Source organism: Coloeus monedula (genome assembly GCF_965178545.1).
Source record: "Coloeus monedula genome assembly, chromosome: 6".
Classification (NCBI taxonomy): domain Eukaryota; kingdom Metazoa; phylum Chordata; class Aves; order Passeriformes; family Corvidae; genus Coloeus; species Coloeus monedula.
Window position 1 is genome coordinate 3,527,156 of NC_138786.1, and position 15,654 is coordinate 3,542,809.

General features: G+C 40.5%; 1 protein-coding gene across 1 annotated transcript; it reads right to left on the reverse strand.

Moving 5' to 3' along the window:
- Positions 1 to 567: 567 nt before the first annotated feature.
- Positions 568 to 14,122, reverse strand: CSRP3 (cysteine and glycine rich protein 3). Its single transcript, XM_082283616.1, has 6 exons — positions 14,095 to 14,122; positions 8,240 to 8,370; positions 4,330 to 4,498; positions 2,829 to 2,964; positions 2,273 to 2,366; positions 568 to 1,173 (listed from the first exon to the last, which is right to left on the reverse strand). The coding sequence occupies exons 2-6, from the start codon at positions 8,349 to 8,351 to the stop codon at positions 1,094 to 1,096; spliced, it is 591 nt and encodes a 196-aa protein (XP_082139742.1). The 5' UTR covers positions 8,352 to 8,370; positions 14,095 to 14,122; the 3' UTR covers positions 568 to 1,093.
- Between the last annotated feature and the right edge of the window lie 1,532 nt (positions 14,123 to 15,654).

Here is a 15,654-nt window from a genome sequence, read left to right on the forward strand (position 1 = left end):
TGTAAATGTGTTTTTGCAGACTGAAATAGATTCAAGGGATATGTGACCAGTGAGGTACTTAAGAGTGGGTAGGCACAAAACCATAAGAAGAAGCCTGACTCTTTGCCTTATGTTTTTCACATATGTATGCCCTGTTAGTGTATGAAAATGGGTAAGCTTATGATGGAAAATAGCAATTTACGTAAAAAGAGGGAATTGTTCCCCACTGCATCTGTAATAGCTAATGTCAGCCACATTCCCAAGAAAAGGAGGGGCCAGCTGGACTGTGTGGTATGAATGTAAGTCAGAGAGTAGATAACAATGAAAACCAGCAGGGAAAGAGTTCAAGATCAGGAAATTAAAGTCGGGTACCATCTAGAGCTGACATAGTAAGTAATGTAGTGAAATGCTATTCTTGTAGTTAAGAAAGGGGTTTCATTCATCTTGATGAAATCCATTTATCTGCAACGCTGTAGAATGTAAAAGCACAAGCAAATACAAATAACGTGAAGCAGTAAGTACTTTATTGTACCTTGAAAACAGACAAAACTTGCAACATTGTATTCTGAGAAAATGTTGGGTGTTTTTAGAAATGCCTCCCTCAGAGAGAGAGAATCTCAAATCCTTTTTAATTTAAGTCTCTCAAAGCAAATAACATCTGCTTGTCATAACACAAATGCTGGCATGTTCAAAACTCAACTAGGAGACTGGTGGAAATACAGAGAGTGTAACATTGTGAACAAAGGAAAATACAGTCTAACTGGGGACACCTGGACCCTTCACTGCAGAAGGGATCCCTATCCTAACGGGGCACTATGAATCTAAAATTCCAGTCTAAAATGTGATGAGTACTAGTTTAAAGAGCAATAATGTTCCATGAGGTTCCTTGCCTTTATTTACTAAACACAAACATGAGTCTAGTTTTATCACTGTACCTTTTAAATCTACTCTAAAATTAATTTCTTAAGATACAACACACAAATTTTTCCTGCAAGGTGGAAAATCTTAATCAAATGCCCTAGGTTCTTAGCAATATGTGTTGTTTAATATTTTACTTGACAGCTATCACTTGGTGGCATCAACAGCAGTTTGAGTCTGTTGTATCCATTTCTTCTCATTCACACTCTTTCTTTTCCACTTGAGTGAGGCCACCAAACCCAATTCCTTTGGGACCGAAATTTTTTGCATAGCAAACTGCAAAAGAAGGAGGGGGAGGTAAATGGTACTCTGAAGGCTCTCAGATAGAGGTAAATGTCTTTTGGTTTTCATTTTGAGATTACTACCAAATTTAAGTTAATAAAAAGGAAGGAAATCTGAAATAGTGTATTTCCCAGAAGTTTATCCAGGTCTTAATAGTGAAACTGGTACTACATATTTGAATTACACAGAAGTTGCATCTGGTGATCTCAAAAAAAATTAAGAAACGATATTTTTTTAGATCTAAGTAATATTTTCATTAAAACTGCTTTCCTGACTGAAAATGCTCAGTAAAACTTGGTCTGATGAGTAATACAGAGTAAGTAGGAGATTTTTAAGGAGGTTGAAAGAAATAGAGCATAATCCAGAAAGTAGTGATGAGCATTTAGGTAATTCCATTTGAACTCTGTATTGGTTAGTGTGTGTGTGTAGTTATTTATCACAACTCTGCCAAGTGGTAATGGTGAGCATATTTCTCCCAATATGCCAATTTGATCCACTTGTGGTTGACAGACTGTACCCAAAGTTCTGGAACTCCACTATTGTTCTTTAGGGCTCTCTATAACGTTTAGCTTTGGATATAAAAACTTTGCATATTTTTTTCCCCTTAAGCTATTTCTAGGAGTCAAGTGAAATCTGTGAACTTTCTGGATTTGAGAAGAACATCTAGATGTATAATTTACCATTTTTGCATTATCTTCTGTGCTACCAATGCAGTGGAAATACCTTTAAAATTTTACAGGCAAGAATTCCAATTTGGAGGACCAAAGATCCGTATCTTTGTGGATTTTTTATTTTAGTGAGACTGTGCAAGTACAAGAGCCTGCCAGTGCTCTGTTAGAAGATCTGAGGACAGATTCGAGAGGTTGTCACATTAGTAGGAAATTTATAGCTTTAAAATTTAAATGTTAAGAGTAGAAGCTGCAACTGCAATGTTACCGTAGCTCTTTGCTTTCAGAAAGTTGTTAAAAAGAGACAAAATGAAATTTCCTGGGGTTGTTAAGCATACAGCAAGGTAAATAATGATGGCAGTCCTAGCTCTGAAGAGACTAACTTTAGATTGACTCCGTACCCTTCAGCTCTCTGCAACTCTCACCTTTACAGTAGAGCTCTCCATCTTTGTCCGTAACATTCGTGGATTCCAAACTCTTCCCACAAATAGCACAGCGGAAGCAGGTCTTGTGCCAAGGCTGAGGAAAGGAAGACAATTCATTGTGTGTTACAGGAAGCCAACAGGTACAAGAAACAGAGAACTACTGCTTCGTGGGGTGTGAAAAGGTTAAAATTCTTTTGTTGATCTTGTGGCTTCCATTTTTAGTCATTCCAGGTTAGTGTCTTTTCAGTTACGTTGTCTAATATATTTTCAATTGCCACTACAAATAAAGGTTTATAAATATACCCAGAGATGGAGGAACAGCCATTAGTAATCAGTGCTTGGTCCTCAGACACGAGTAAGAAGCAAAAAGTTGAAGGCAGCTTACAAGAAGCCCAAGATTTTAAACCTGAACCTACATCCTGTTGTAGCAATTTGCAAATTCATCCTCATGTTTTCTTTATGAATGAAAATTTAAATGATCAAGGACCTCTTAGCTATAGTTTCTCACCCTTATAAAACTATGGAGTTTTTTCCTAGTGCTGAAGTCACTACTTACTTTTCCTCCTCCCATAATCTTCTCTGCAGCATACACCGATTTGCCACAACGGGGACATTTATCCACATCTACCATCTTTTTGGCAAACTTTGAAGTATTAGTTGGTGTTGAAGGGCGAGCAGGCTTTGGTGACCCCCTAAAACAGAAGTTTTCAATGTTTTTAAATGCTGCTTAAAAATGCTGTCTTCCTTAGAAAAAGGATTTCATGATTTTTTGGTAAGGTATAAAAAATATTTAATTGCTGGTCTCTGACATGCAAAAGGAGATAAAAAAAGAAGAAAATCAAAGCATTCTATTGAATTCTGTGTTGTGTGATTGAGAAGCTAGTACTGTAACCTCTGATGTTACCTGTTCTGTTACCTGTTTGTGGAGCTGACAGCAGCCACATGCAGAAAAGATTATGTTTAATGAAAAGTTAAGTAAACCCCAATTTTCTCTCATTGAGAGGCAAGAGGGAAAATACAAGAAGTCTCTATTCTTTGTAACTGGCTATCTGCTGGTGCTCATCAAACTGAAAATAAAAATTCAGGTTTTGCATGCTACAGTTTCATTAGGCAGTGAGACATTTGGACAGGGAATTGGGGTTCTTACCTGGCCTAGGATCAAAAGCACATCAGAAAAGTAGCTTTGTTTTTTATTTCTGGAGTCTGTGCTTTATATCTTTGTGCATAAAGCCTTTCACAGAATGATTTCTGAATTATCAGACTGTTGGACTGCAACAGGTCATTATATCCACAGGATGTGACAGTTTTTGGTGCAAAACTCTGCCCGTAATGGATTTGTATGGTACAAGGAGCTACAATTAAATACATTGTTAAAGCTTTTATTTCCTACATAGCATATTGGTTAATTGGTTTCTTTACAGTTAGACCACCAGAAGGAAGAAGCATCGTTGATTTAGAAATGTGCAGCTTTGAGAATTGCAGGAAAATCCTATAAAAATGAACTGTCAGAGCTAATTATGTGCTTTTGGAAGATGGTATCCCATTAGAATTTCTTTGTTCAAACACATTCTCAGTGTGTTTGTAAGTGTTATTCGAACCACAGGGAGGATTTAGAAATGTTATTTCCCCTATTGAGAGGAGAGCTAACAGTATGGGGTAGTGTGATTATTTCTCTAAGAGTAAAACCTTAACTGGATTTTAGCCTCTAAGAGGGAAAAAAAATTTTATCTTTTTCTACAGTGAATGTGATTTTACCACTGTGCTACAAATGGCAGATTACAATTGCAGTGAATATTTACATGTGTGGTGGCATATAAAGGCTGCTTCTGCAGAATAATTGCCTATTGAAGGAGGGGATAATTTGTAAAGCAGGCTTAAAGAGACTGAGCATCATTAAAAACTGTAAATTACTGTATCCTTGGAAGGAAAGGGTGTAGGAAAGTCTGCTCTGCTCCTTACGCTGGATGTTGTTATGGAAACAGAATAAAATATCTAAAATACTCTGGTAAGAGACAAGTAGGAACAGAAAAAGGAGCTGTCACTGGGATTTAACTCACTGCTGCAGATTCAAGCCCAGGTGGTCTCCGGTGTCAGTGCTGAGGCATCCAGCCCCTTGTCCAAAGCCAACACCTTTGGGGCCGTATTTTCTCCCATAGCAGGTTTTGCAGTAGATTTCAGATTCGTGAGCTGCTACTGTGGTGCTGTCCAGAGCCTTCCTGCAAGCCACTGAAAACAGGGAGAGAGAGGCATGTATCAGCATTTGCCTTTTCAAAGTTGAATTGATGTGGTTTAAAATAATTGCAATTAGTATTTATTTCTTTTTTAACTTTAAAAATATGTGAAAATGAGCCAGTCAGTATAAAACTTGACTGGGCTGTTGCTGAGGTAGGGGGGAGGTGGGTGTGTGTGTGCACAAAAGCTGTTCTCTTTTTGCCACTCTGAAGTTATCCTGTGACCCCAGGGAAATCATGGGCTTGCTGAGAGAGTTTGTCTAGACCTGTGAAGCTTAAGATGGACTTGAGATAACCATCCTAAACTCCCAAACCTTAAAAAAGGGGGGAAAGAAGGTTGCAGGGGCATTGATTCCACTGTGCATCTGGACCTTTCAAAATACTTGCTCTGAGTCTGTGGTGGCTTTCTCAGCTCAGCCCAAGCTGTTTTGATGTGGTGTGTTTCTGAAAGAGGCTTTAACATCGACACCATGTCTGGAGTCAGGCAGGACATGTTGGGGGGTTTTTTATCATTGTTTGTTTGTTTGAGCTGTGGCACTAAGGCAAAGCAAGTGTCAGCTCTGTCAGACTTCCTCCAGGATGATGAGTGTGGCTGTAGTCATTCCCAAGCAGGCCTCTTACAAATCATGTTTGCTACAGAGAATGACAGCCTAGCTTAGCTCACTAGGAAAGGTCTGGCAGACTTTTGGACAGAAGGTGCCACAGGAATGCCCAGCTTTCATCAGGGAAAACAAATTATGTCCTCTACAGCACTACTAATAATGAATGGGAAAAAAAATAGTAACTGTTCTCCTCACTACTTGGTGATGAGTGTATGCCTGTGTTTGCTGCACCACTTTGGGAGCTCAGTGTGAGACAGCCTCCACCCCACGGAGAGAGGATGATCGTTCAATTCAGTCCCTATCAAAACCCAGGATTTTCTAGTATGCTAAAAAGTTAATATTGCAATACTTCTTACAAACTGTTCACTGTTCAACAGTGATTGATTACAAGTGGAGAAAAAATAGGCAAAAACTTTCTCTCCATGTTCCTTAGAGCATGTGCTTGCCCTGCAGAGGGCATTCCAGTCACGCGCTGTCCGTAGCTTGGAAAATGAAGCTGCTGAGTTCTTGTAGGCAACAGAAAGCTGTGAAATACCAAAGTACTGGAAGTGGCTGGAAGTGCAAGCTCTGGAGGAGCTATCTAGGGTTTGATTAGTGCCTTTCTCCCACGTTTACTTTAAATGTCCTCCTCTGAGTCCAGTCTATCCACCGCAGGGAGTTTACACCCTGGAATCCCTGCAGCTTTAATTATAGAATCCTGCAATGTCTTGGGTTGGAAGGGACTTTAAAGATCATGTAGCTCCAACCCGTAGGTGGTTGCTGTTAAGAGGCAGTATATAGGACTAGTTATACATCCCCAGCTCTCTGGTTATCTTAGTGGCTTTCCTCCTCCCTGTACTGCATGGAGGGGGAAATAATTTGCAAAGACCTTTGAAGTTAACAGAAATAAAATGAGGAGCTTTTGTAAATGTGTGAACCTGATCTCCTTGTACTACAGTCTTGCTTTGAGATGATAATTATATTTGCTAAGGGAGTTAAGGGATGATGGAAACTCTAGCAGCTGATAAAATGTTTCTATTTCTGGTACCTTAGGGATAGGGTATCAATTCACCACAACAGATGGAGCAAAAGCCCTTGAAGTGCTATTGTTGAAATAACTTTGAGACCTGTCATCTGCCAACAGATCCTGTTCTCCTGCCGGCACTGAGGAGATCCAGGTTGATGGCGTGTGATCCTGCCAAATGTCCATCACAGCTGCACTTTGGGTAAAAGCTGTCAGTGCAACAGCAGTCTGCAGGTAAACAGGAGTCTGCACGGGAAGGAGGGATTGCTGGAAACAAGTTTCTCTCTTACAATATTTGTAGGGAAAAACTATGGAGTGGAGAGAGAGTATTATATATAGTTTAGCTTGTCTGATTCTTCCTGTGTTAACAGGTTGCTTGAATTGTTTATAATTCTGCTGAAATTGAATTCTTTAGTCAAAAAATACCGATGTGTTTTTGCGTGCCTGGTCAAAGACAATGTGAAATAGAAGATATATTTGAAACAGTTTTATATAGAAATACACAAAAGTGCAGCAAAACAGGTAAATTCATGCCTGAGTTTAGGCTGGGGAGGATTGGTTTTCTTGTGTTGAGAAATGAAATCCTATAAATGGTTCATAGAAAAGCCCATGAATGTGATACATGATACTGAGGCATCCAGAGCTGCTGAATAGTGTATGTGAATCATGGGGAAAGTAAAGCCAATTAACATACCTTTCATATGCCAACCAGGCAACTTAGATGCATCTTTAGGTTTTGACCTTAAGCATATTTCTGATGGGAATACTTTTTTTAGTATCTAACCTATTAATAATTTAATTCAGACTTAAAACTACAAGGGGCAAATAAAGGAAAAAAAACCACCAAAACACAACAAAATACACCCCTAACCAACCAAGAAGAGCCCCACAGCAGACTAAATATTTGTCAGAGATAATGGATGTATGTTGTTTATCATGAATCACTAAAAGAAAATAACTCAGTTGTGCTAAGAACGAACCTTATACTTGAGAAATAGTCATAACTATGCTCTATTAGAACAGGTCTTTATTTTTATTTAGTATTAATTGTTATAGGCAGAACGTGGAAACATTAAAAAGGTTCTAGTTGAGACTGAGATTTTTCTTTTACCATTCAATAAGAATTGGCTGAAGGTTGTCAGTTAACTGAAAACTTTTTGAGAGAATCCTTTCTTACTTGGCCTTTTAGGCATCGCTAAAGGCATAGTTTGAACTTTCAGGCATCACTTTTAGGGCACCTGGAGAAAGGCAAAGACAGCTCAGGTGTGTCCTTTGGACTCGTTCTGCAAAGAGCTGCACTGTATCAGGTAAGCATGTAATATTAGTCTCATGCCTCCAAATAAGAAGTCTCTATCCCTGCAGGAAAGGAGGGAGATAATTGGATTCAGTGTCTTCTAAAGTTTCACGCTGGAATTTGTACTGCAAAGGTAATAATCCCAAGCATTGTCTGCTAAATAAACTCTTCAGCTATCTAGTTCTTAGCAAATTGTTTGCTCTCTCTCTCCACAAAGGCAAGAGAATGAATTGATACCTTCTCTCTGATTTTTTTTTTTTTTAAGTGCTACCTCATCTGCAGAGAAAGCAAAATTCCTGGAAGCCAAACATCACAGAGGAGTATGGAGGGAAAGAGTAAGTGAAATGGGACTACATGAAATATGGGAAGGAGGAGACTGACGTCCGTGCAGAGTGTTGGGGAGGTTTTGATGATACCAGGGTCTTTCAGCTTTCAGTGTGAAATGAATTAATGTCAGGATTCACTGTGAAAGTAATAATCTCCTAAAAGTGAAGAAGTACTCATCCTTCTGTCTAATGTCTGACAAACTAATCTTCTGTTTGTTTGGTTCTGCTGGACTTTTTAACTTGAAGGAAGCCTGTGCTGTGCCACACTGTGGGATAGAAGGAGGGGTTTCCTGGAGATGAATCTAGATACTGTGATTCTGCAGCACCTTAGGGTCCCTGACAAAATCCATCTGAAATTTGGACAAAGAAAAGCCCAAGAGGTAGATTGCTCCAAGTAAAAGGCTACAAAGCTACCTGCCAAGTAATACAAAAATGAATGTTCTGGCCTTAATGGCAGAGTTATACAGAGCTATGGGGGTGCTGTGATGTTAAACCACTTAGCTCAGCTTACTGCAGAGGAAGCACGACTTGTGGAAACTCCTTCCATTGCACTGGATTTCCTCAGCATGGTACACTGTCTTTTCACAGGCCCCACACTTGGCTCCTCCTCCCCAGTTCGGCATCCTTATCTGACGGGTTAATCTAGGAAATCAAATTACACAAATAAATACAACAGCAAATGTGAATTCTTTTAAATGGAACAGCTTGATTTAAAAAAAATTGTTACTTTTTTCCCCCCTCTCCAGTCAACTGCTACTGCATACTTGCAATATACTACATACCTGTGTGGTATCAGAGGTGAGGGTGCTGCCTCACTGGTGCTTTGGGGCAGGGACAGTCTAAGTCCCTGTGATTCTCTCTTGTAGAAAAGGATATTCCTTAGCTTGGGGTATTGTGATGGTAAATACATAAAATGATTGTGGGGTGTTTCAGTGAAAAGGTGCTAGGATCACTCAACCCTCTTCTGGAAAAGGGGATCTAGGATTTGTTTTCCATCAAACAGTCATTTTCTTTCAATATTGCACTTTCCTGTACCCCAGCATAGCCTTTTCTGAGTTCCTCAGGAAACAGCCACAAGATCACTGCACTGCACAGCCACTATAAAGTAATAATGGACAGGTTCCTGAGGTGCTTAATGTGTGGGGTTTTTTCTTTGTCAATTGCATTTAAATTCGAAACATCAGAGGAAAAAAAGAGCCGTGGTTAGTGTTCCAGTTCTTGCTATTACCGTTAGCACTGGAGTGCCTTGCCCAAGGTCACACAGGAGGGCAGGAGCCCAGCCCAGGTCTCCTGATGCCAGGCTCAGTGCCCTTCCCTGTGATTGTGCTGTCACACACCTGGAACAACCCCAGCCCTCAGCCTGCCCTTCTGTTTCCTTGTTTGAGTCATCGTTTCTGGAAAGACTGGGACGTCATCTTGTCATCTGCACATCATATTATCGGGTTGTTCCAAGCTCCTGGCATGGGCCTTCCTCCTCCTTCTTGGAAAACCAGTCACCTTCTTATTATAGTTATTTTGAAGCTTGCTTGTGCTATTTGTGTTTGACTAAATTCACCAAAAGGTACTTTTACCTAAGAGGAGGATCTTGAAGGCCGAATCAGGCCTGCTACCTGAGAATTTTCTTCTGAGATCAAGTGATAGAGAGAGGGGAATTTATCATTGCAGTGATGTAACATTGCTGGTATTTTAAATTGCTTCCATTTTAGACTAACCTTTTACTATATCTTTACACTGGACCCTAATGTCCTGCGCTTATCATCATCTTAGTGACTTCTGTACTGTAATCTTCTGAACTCCAGAATGAAATTAACAATGCCAGCTCTGCACCCTGAAGGCAATCCTTTCTGGCAACTAAGACCAAAAATCCTGCAGTGGTGTAGAAGAGATGTCTGTCCAGCAAAAGGAAGGTGCACACACTGAAGCAATAGCACTGGAGAGATGGCAGTGGAGGCAGGTTTTGCAGTCAGTGTTTGATAACAGTGCAGATACCAACATATCCAAACATCTCTGCCTTACTACGGTGGTTATTAGCAGATCCTTAACCCATGTAATTAAACAGTCACTGTTGTGACTGTACCTTCACTAGACGGTGTACCTGTCATCCTCGTGCAAGATCCAATCTCTCCTCCTCTTTGCAAGGCTGATTTATGCTCAGCTGAGCACCTTCCCCAGCTCAGTCAGCCCAGTCCTCTGCTGTCATACAGCAGCAGCGTCGTTAATCTCTTCCAGACTCTCCCAGCTCTCTTGGGAGGCTGCTCAGGAGCAGAACTGCTCTGGCAGTTCCATAACAGTAGTGGTGCAGAAAGGAAGAGAAAACTCAGCTTTCTTCTAACTCTGTTTAATGTAACAAGTGAGAAGGAAAACACCTGATGTAGCTGAAATAAGAAATAAAACTAACTGTGCACAATGAATGGATGATGAATTTGATCTCTCTCACTCAGTGAGGCCTTTACTGAACAGCACTGTTAAATTGGTTTTTCTATTTCTTTTAAATGTGAGATAAAGGAACAGAAAGGAATCTTTCATGTAGGTAAAATCTTATTCTCACTCTGCCATTCTATATTTTCTTCTATTTTTAAAGTACTTTTATATTGGTGCCATTTTTTTTTCACTCATGAAAATAGTTCAAGCAATGCTTCAAACATTTTAAAAGAAGGAAGAGCAACTGTGGATAAAAATCAGTTTTGTGACACTTCCTTGAAAATTAAAATGAGATTTTTGTGTCTACAGTGTTCCCTTCCAAATCAGGTTTCCAGTGGAATACCTTCCCAGCTGGGGCAGCACTGACACCTGACTGGGAGGAGAGTGGTTTGTACCTCTGGTCTCTGTAAAGCTGCTTCTGCTGTGTTAGCTCTCCTCAAAGGCACACCAAGCCTCCAAGTCTGTGGCAGCAAGGATAGCTGTTGGAAAGTAGCTCCAATTACATCATTAGCTGAGGGGGAAAAAATCATCTCTGAAAAAGTCTGATAAAGTGTGATAGTGAACCTTGTGCTGTCAAGGGCTGTGGTTAAAGCTCTTAGAAGAACCACTGTTCCTGAGGCTAATTATAGTAACATGACTGGGCATGCATACACATTTTCCATGTTTTTTTTGGCATCACCTGATGGGAAGCTGTAGGAGAAAGAAGAAAGGCACAGCAGAAATATTCCCATAAGGATACTGGTGTAAGAACAGCAGGGCATGCCATGATGTCTGTGCTGGCTGGAGGAACAGCTGGGTGAGGTACCAGGGCACGTCTCTGTTCTTCCTGTCAGGGCTTGCTCATCCCTCTGGAGATGAGTGGCCATCCCTGTGGATGCTGCCTGCTCAGCAGGGTTACCATGAGAAAGTGACCTCCACAGGGGGTGTGGCATTTGTAGTTTTCTACTCATCTGAATTATAATGGTGGATAAATTTCCATCCTTTCAATGTGCAAATAGAACTCGGCCTCCCATTTGTCATCAGAAAAAAATAGATCCAAAGTCTCCACTGCCTATAATTTCATTGGGTGTCAGTGTCTAAATCCCCTTGAAATTCCCTGGACATTGTTGTCTTAATCTGGTTAACTTTTCATACCTGCTCATCACATGGTACTTGTTATATTCTGGTGATCTGGTGGGAAGTGGAGCAGACTCATCCTAAATGTGTGACACAGAAACTGTTAGGTGCTGTTAGGCTGGAGGAGTGTTCTTGGGCTTGCTCAATTGCTACTCAGCAGCTTGTATCATTCTTCAGAATGCAGCTTCTAGATGGAGCAGAATTTATACACGAGATGTGCAGCCAAGGATTCATGCCTCCCATTATTTGGAGTTTATATCACTACTTTGTAGGCTGGGCTTGGAGCAAGGAAGCCTTTGAAGTGTTGGTGTGTTCTGCACAGGCATGAAAACATTGTGAGCCATCTTCTTTTGGGATATTAGTCATACTGTACAAATCTGGGTGTCACATCACTGCCACAGAGTGTCTTACTCTAATCAAAGTGCTATTGATAAGGATATAATCCAAAAATGTGTTTTGATCCATTGATCTAAATGGGTGGTGGATGCAGCACGGGCCTGATGAAATGTGGAGGAGTAAAAGGCAGTGCTAATGCCTGACTGTGCTGCAGGTGAAAAAATGTAGTTAATTAATTAATTGGAATTAATTCTGGTGTTTCCTTGCTAAACACAAGGTTTTCCCTTCCACGTGCTCATGCATTTGACAGTCTAGAGCTCAGCTCTTATCTGAAGGGACTGCAGAGTTGTGTATTGTGTGGCTGGCAGGATTATCTCAGTGCCACATGTGCTATGGGATGGCTTTGAAGAGGATAAACAGAATGGGGAATATTGGTCTTTGTGACCACTGGTAGTAGAAATGCTGCATGGGGAGTGGTGGGCAGGGTGTGCCTTGCATCTCTCTCCATTTTAGTCCCAGCTAAGCTGCTTGGTCGAGACTCAGAGTATAAGAATACAGACTCCTTGATTCCTTACCTAACGAACAAGCAATAATAATATAAAACTCAAACATTGCTGTCTACATGGAAATGCAAAGCATCAAGGCCATATTTGAAATTCTTTTCCCAGCTGCAGTCTGCGGGAGATGCCAGTGCAGCCAGGACTTCACTCTGGTATCTAATCACAGCTCTGCTGTGACCTGTCCTGTGACCACCATGACTCATCTGACCGTCCTGAGCCGTACACACCCCACCAGCACCGTGGGGGTAACAAGACATGTCTTCCTTTATATAATAGCAATAAAATGCTGCTGTAGTTTTTCTCTGTAACTAACACTCAGGGTGAGGTTTTATTTTGATGTGTCTGCAGTGCAAAGCACAATTCCTGCCACTGCATCTCAAACAGCCTGGAGGTGTTTCTGTCAAAATCCAGCCCCTTGTGGAACACATTTCTCCCTCAGCAGGAGAGATTCACAACAGGGGGAACGTTTGTGTTTGAAGATTGAGCTCATCTGATGGAGATGTGGTCTTGTTACATGTTTATAATCCTATTTCTGATATTCCAATGAATTCAGCTGGACTGTGGCTACAGGTAAATTTTATTAGTCAGCTTCCACCATGATCTCATAATAACCTGCATTTTTCCCTTATTTCTGCAGTCAAGAAAGACAGAGAGGTCAAGGGATAGGAATTCCAACACTGGCACAAGAAAGTAAATACTGATTTTTCATTGACACTGGTCACGCTAAGTTACACGCGGCCCTTTGAAACAAAAGATTTTAACTGACTTGATGTGAAGCACGACGTGCATTGCTGAGAGCTGATAGTGTCCCATTCCCTTGCTTTCATCTCTGTTCTTCCACATTATCTGTTATTTTCTAGCACAGTGACGCCACATTTCCTTTGAAACACCCTTGGTGCACACTTTTGCAGAAATTTAGAATTGCATCTCCAAAAAATATGGTATCCTGACACTAGATCAAGGAACTTCATTCTGACTTAGAAACCAGCCACACCCCACGTTCACATGCTTGTACATTCACCCCCAGAATTCAGTCTGATCCATGTGGCTGTGGAAAGCTGCACCCTGCTGTACAAATGACCCATTCCTTTTTCCAGGCCTAATCCTGGGCTATCAGCTTTCACTATTCCTTCCACAAGATCCTTCTCTAAATCCTTTTCCCTGCACTAAGTCCTTTAAGTGACAGGCAAAACTATTATAGACTTTGAAATAGCACTGTGATGACTGAGATAAGACACAGAATTATTTTATCTACAAACAAGGCTTTATTCTCAGAAATAGTTTTACTTTTAGGTAGAAAACTTTCCATAGTAAAAACATTTATGTATTTATATATTTATTTATTTGAATTATTGGGGTTTTTTTTCTGAAGACTTGACCAATCAAGTTCTCTTGTAATTCTTGAATGATGGATGTGGGAATAATTCTTTCATCCTGCATTCTTATCCAATGATTTTCTGTCAAGTCTGCATAGAGGTTTTCTTCTTATTTGATATGAAACTGACTGGTTGCTGACGTTAAATATTTTGAAGATATGGGGGGTTTTATTTTGGTTTTTTACTTCTAGGATACTATTATGAAAGCACATAAATTTGTATGCATTGTGTGTGTGCTTTCTAAAGACTGACTGTTTGCAGAAAAATAATTCTGTAGCTTTGTAACAAAATCTTTAAACATTCTGAAACTTCTGTTATCCAGTCTTGCCTAGTCCAAATGTGTGTCTCTTGCAACACCAGTAGCTGCTTGCCTGGCTGAGCCAGAAGAATCTCTTTCTGCTGGCTACTCCAAACCTAAAACACTGCTCTGTAGGACTCATATTTCTGTACTATACCTACGTGGTTTTCTTTGTCAGGCAACAAGCTGCTTCTGTCATCTGTTAGGAATAAAAAAATACCCAAACCCTTTTTGGCAGAACCCATGAGACTCTACTTACCGAATGGCTTGAAGTTTCTCCCTCTTTTCTTAGGTCTCAAAGGGTTTGAACGGGAGGGGTTCCTGCTCTCTTTAAATGCAGTGACCACCTCTGTCAGCCCTATAAGCTGGGAGGGGAGGGGAGTGAGAGTTTCAGGGATCTGAGCAATGCCATTGCTATCACCAAGCTGAAAATAACCTCTGACAAAAGCCTGGCATTTTGTTCCCTCATGTCCACTTGTGAGTAGGTGGACAACAATGCAGCCCCTCGGATTACACCTAAAGGACATTCCTGACTGCAGCCTAACAGATCAGAAATAAAGATTAAAGTTTTATATTTGCTCTACTGCATTGCTTAAATGTGAATCAGAAAATAACAGTCCCTGAAATGAGGATTTATTTATTAATGTTCACTTTGCCAAAAGCAATTTACCAAAATAATTGTTAAAAATAATAATAAAACCTGTTTGTAGCAGGTTTTATTAACAACAGTTAATAAACTGGAAAACAACTGTTTTAAACTAAATAGCATTTCATTCTGCAGTTCATGATTTGATAGATGCAACTGGTTTGTCTTCTAGGATACAGAGAATTATGCTTTTGACTCAAATCTTTCCTTTTTTTGCTGTTTTCAGGCACTAACACGGGTAGCTAATATGTATAATACTTAGCCTGTGTAATTATTGCAGTTCTATTTGCCATGCCTGACTGAGCCCCGTGGAAATGGATGAGGTTGCAGATGTGTTAGAGATGTGGGCAGTAAAGTATGAAGCACTTTTTTACAGGGTTTTATTTTAAGGGCTTTAAAGGTTTAGGAGCTAATTCTCACTTTCTGAACAGATGCCTGAATTTAGCAACTTTGTTCAGGATCTTGGTCTTGGTTGTGTAGGAAAGGGCCCATCCCAGGGGTTAAACACCAGAACTCTCAAGCTGAAAGTCTTGACTTGGTGACTTTCATGGAAGCATAAGGAAATTAGATGTCTCCACATCAGACTGCAGGATTTAGGGGTCTGTTAGCTGAGGGGGCTAAGAAAACTCTTAGGAACCTATACATGTGTTTACTGTTGAGTCTGGCAAGGTTTTTATAATGGAGGTTTTTATAAGGTTTTTATAATGCACATCCTTGGTGTAAAATTGGAGGACTATTTTTTTCCTGAGCAGAGGAGCTGGACTCCATCTCTTTTTGGTTGTTCTCCCCAGATAGTTAATGGAACTGTTCTGTCAGATAAGGCCAAATGCAGAGGGGGCAGTGCAGTGTGTGTGGTATGAGGGTTCCTTGTAAGAGGGCAGCGAGAAGGGGTTGGGGCAGGCCTGAGCTCCCTGTTGGAGTACACTGGAAGCACTGACAAGCTTTTGAAATCTTTGTGTTTGCACCCTTGGTGACTTAGGTTAGGACCCCTGATGTGTGAGAGAGATGAACCTTCTCTAATCTTCACTCATGTTTTATAGATCGTGTACTTAGATGGATCTGCACCATAACCAACTGCAGGGAACTTTGCAGAAAAAGGTTTTGCCCCCAAATGTAATAATTTTCCCTTTGGTTTTGGCAGAGGATTTAAGGGGAAAATGCAGCTAAACAACC

Excerpts from the sequence above, each read along its gene's own strand:
- CSRP3 (XM_082283616.1), bottom strand. The coding sequence starts at position 8,351 with ATGCCGAACTGGGGAGGAGGAGCCAAGTGTGGGGCCTGTGAAAAGACA. Across the intron at positions 2,367-2,828 it reads AGATTATGGGAGGAGGAAAA|CCTTGGCACAAGACCTGCTT; the intron begins GTAAGTAGTGAC and ends TCCTTTCCTCAG. Across the intron at positions 1,174-2,272 it reads TGGAGAGCTCTACTGTAAAG|TTTGCTATGCAAAAAATTTC; the intron begins GTGAGAGTTGCA and ends CTTCTTTTGCAG.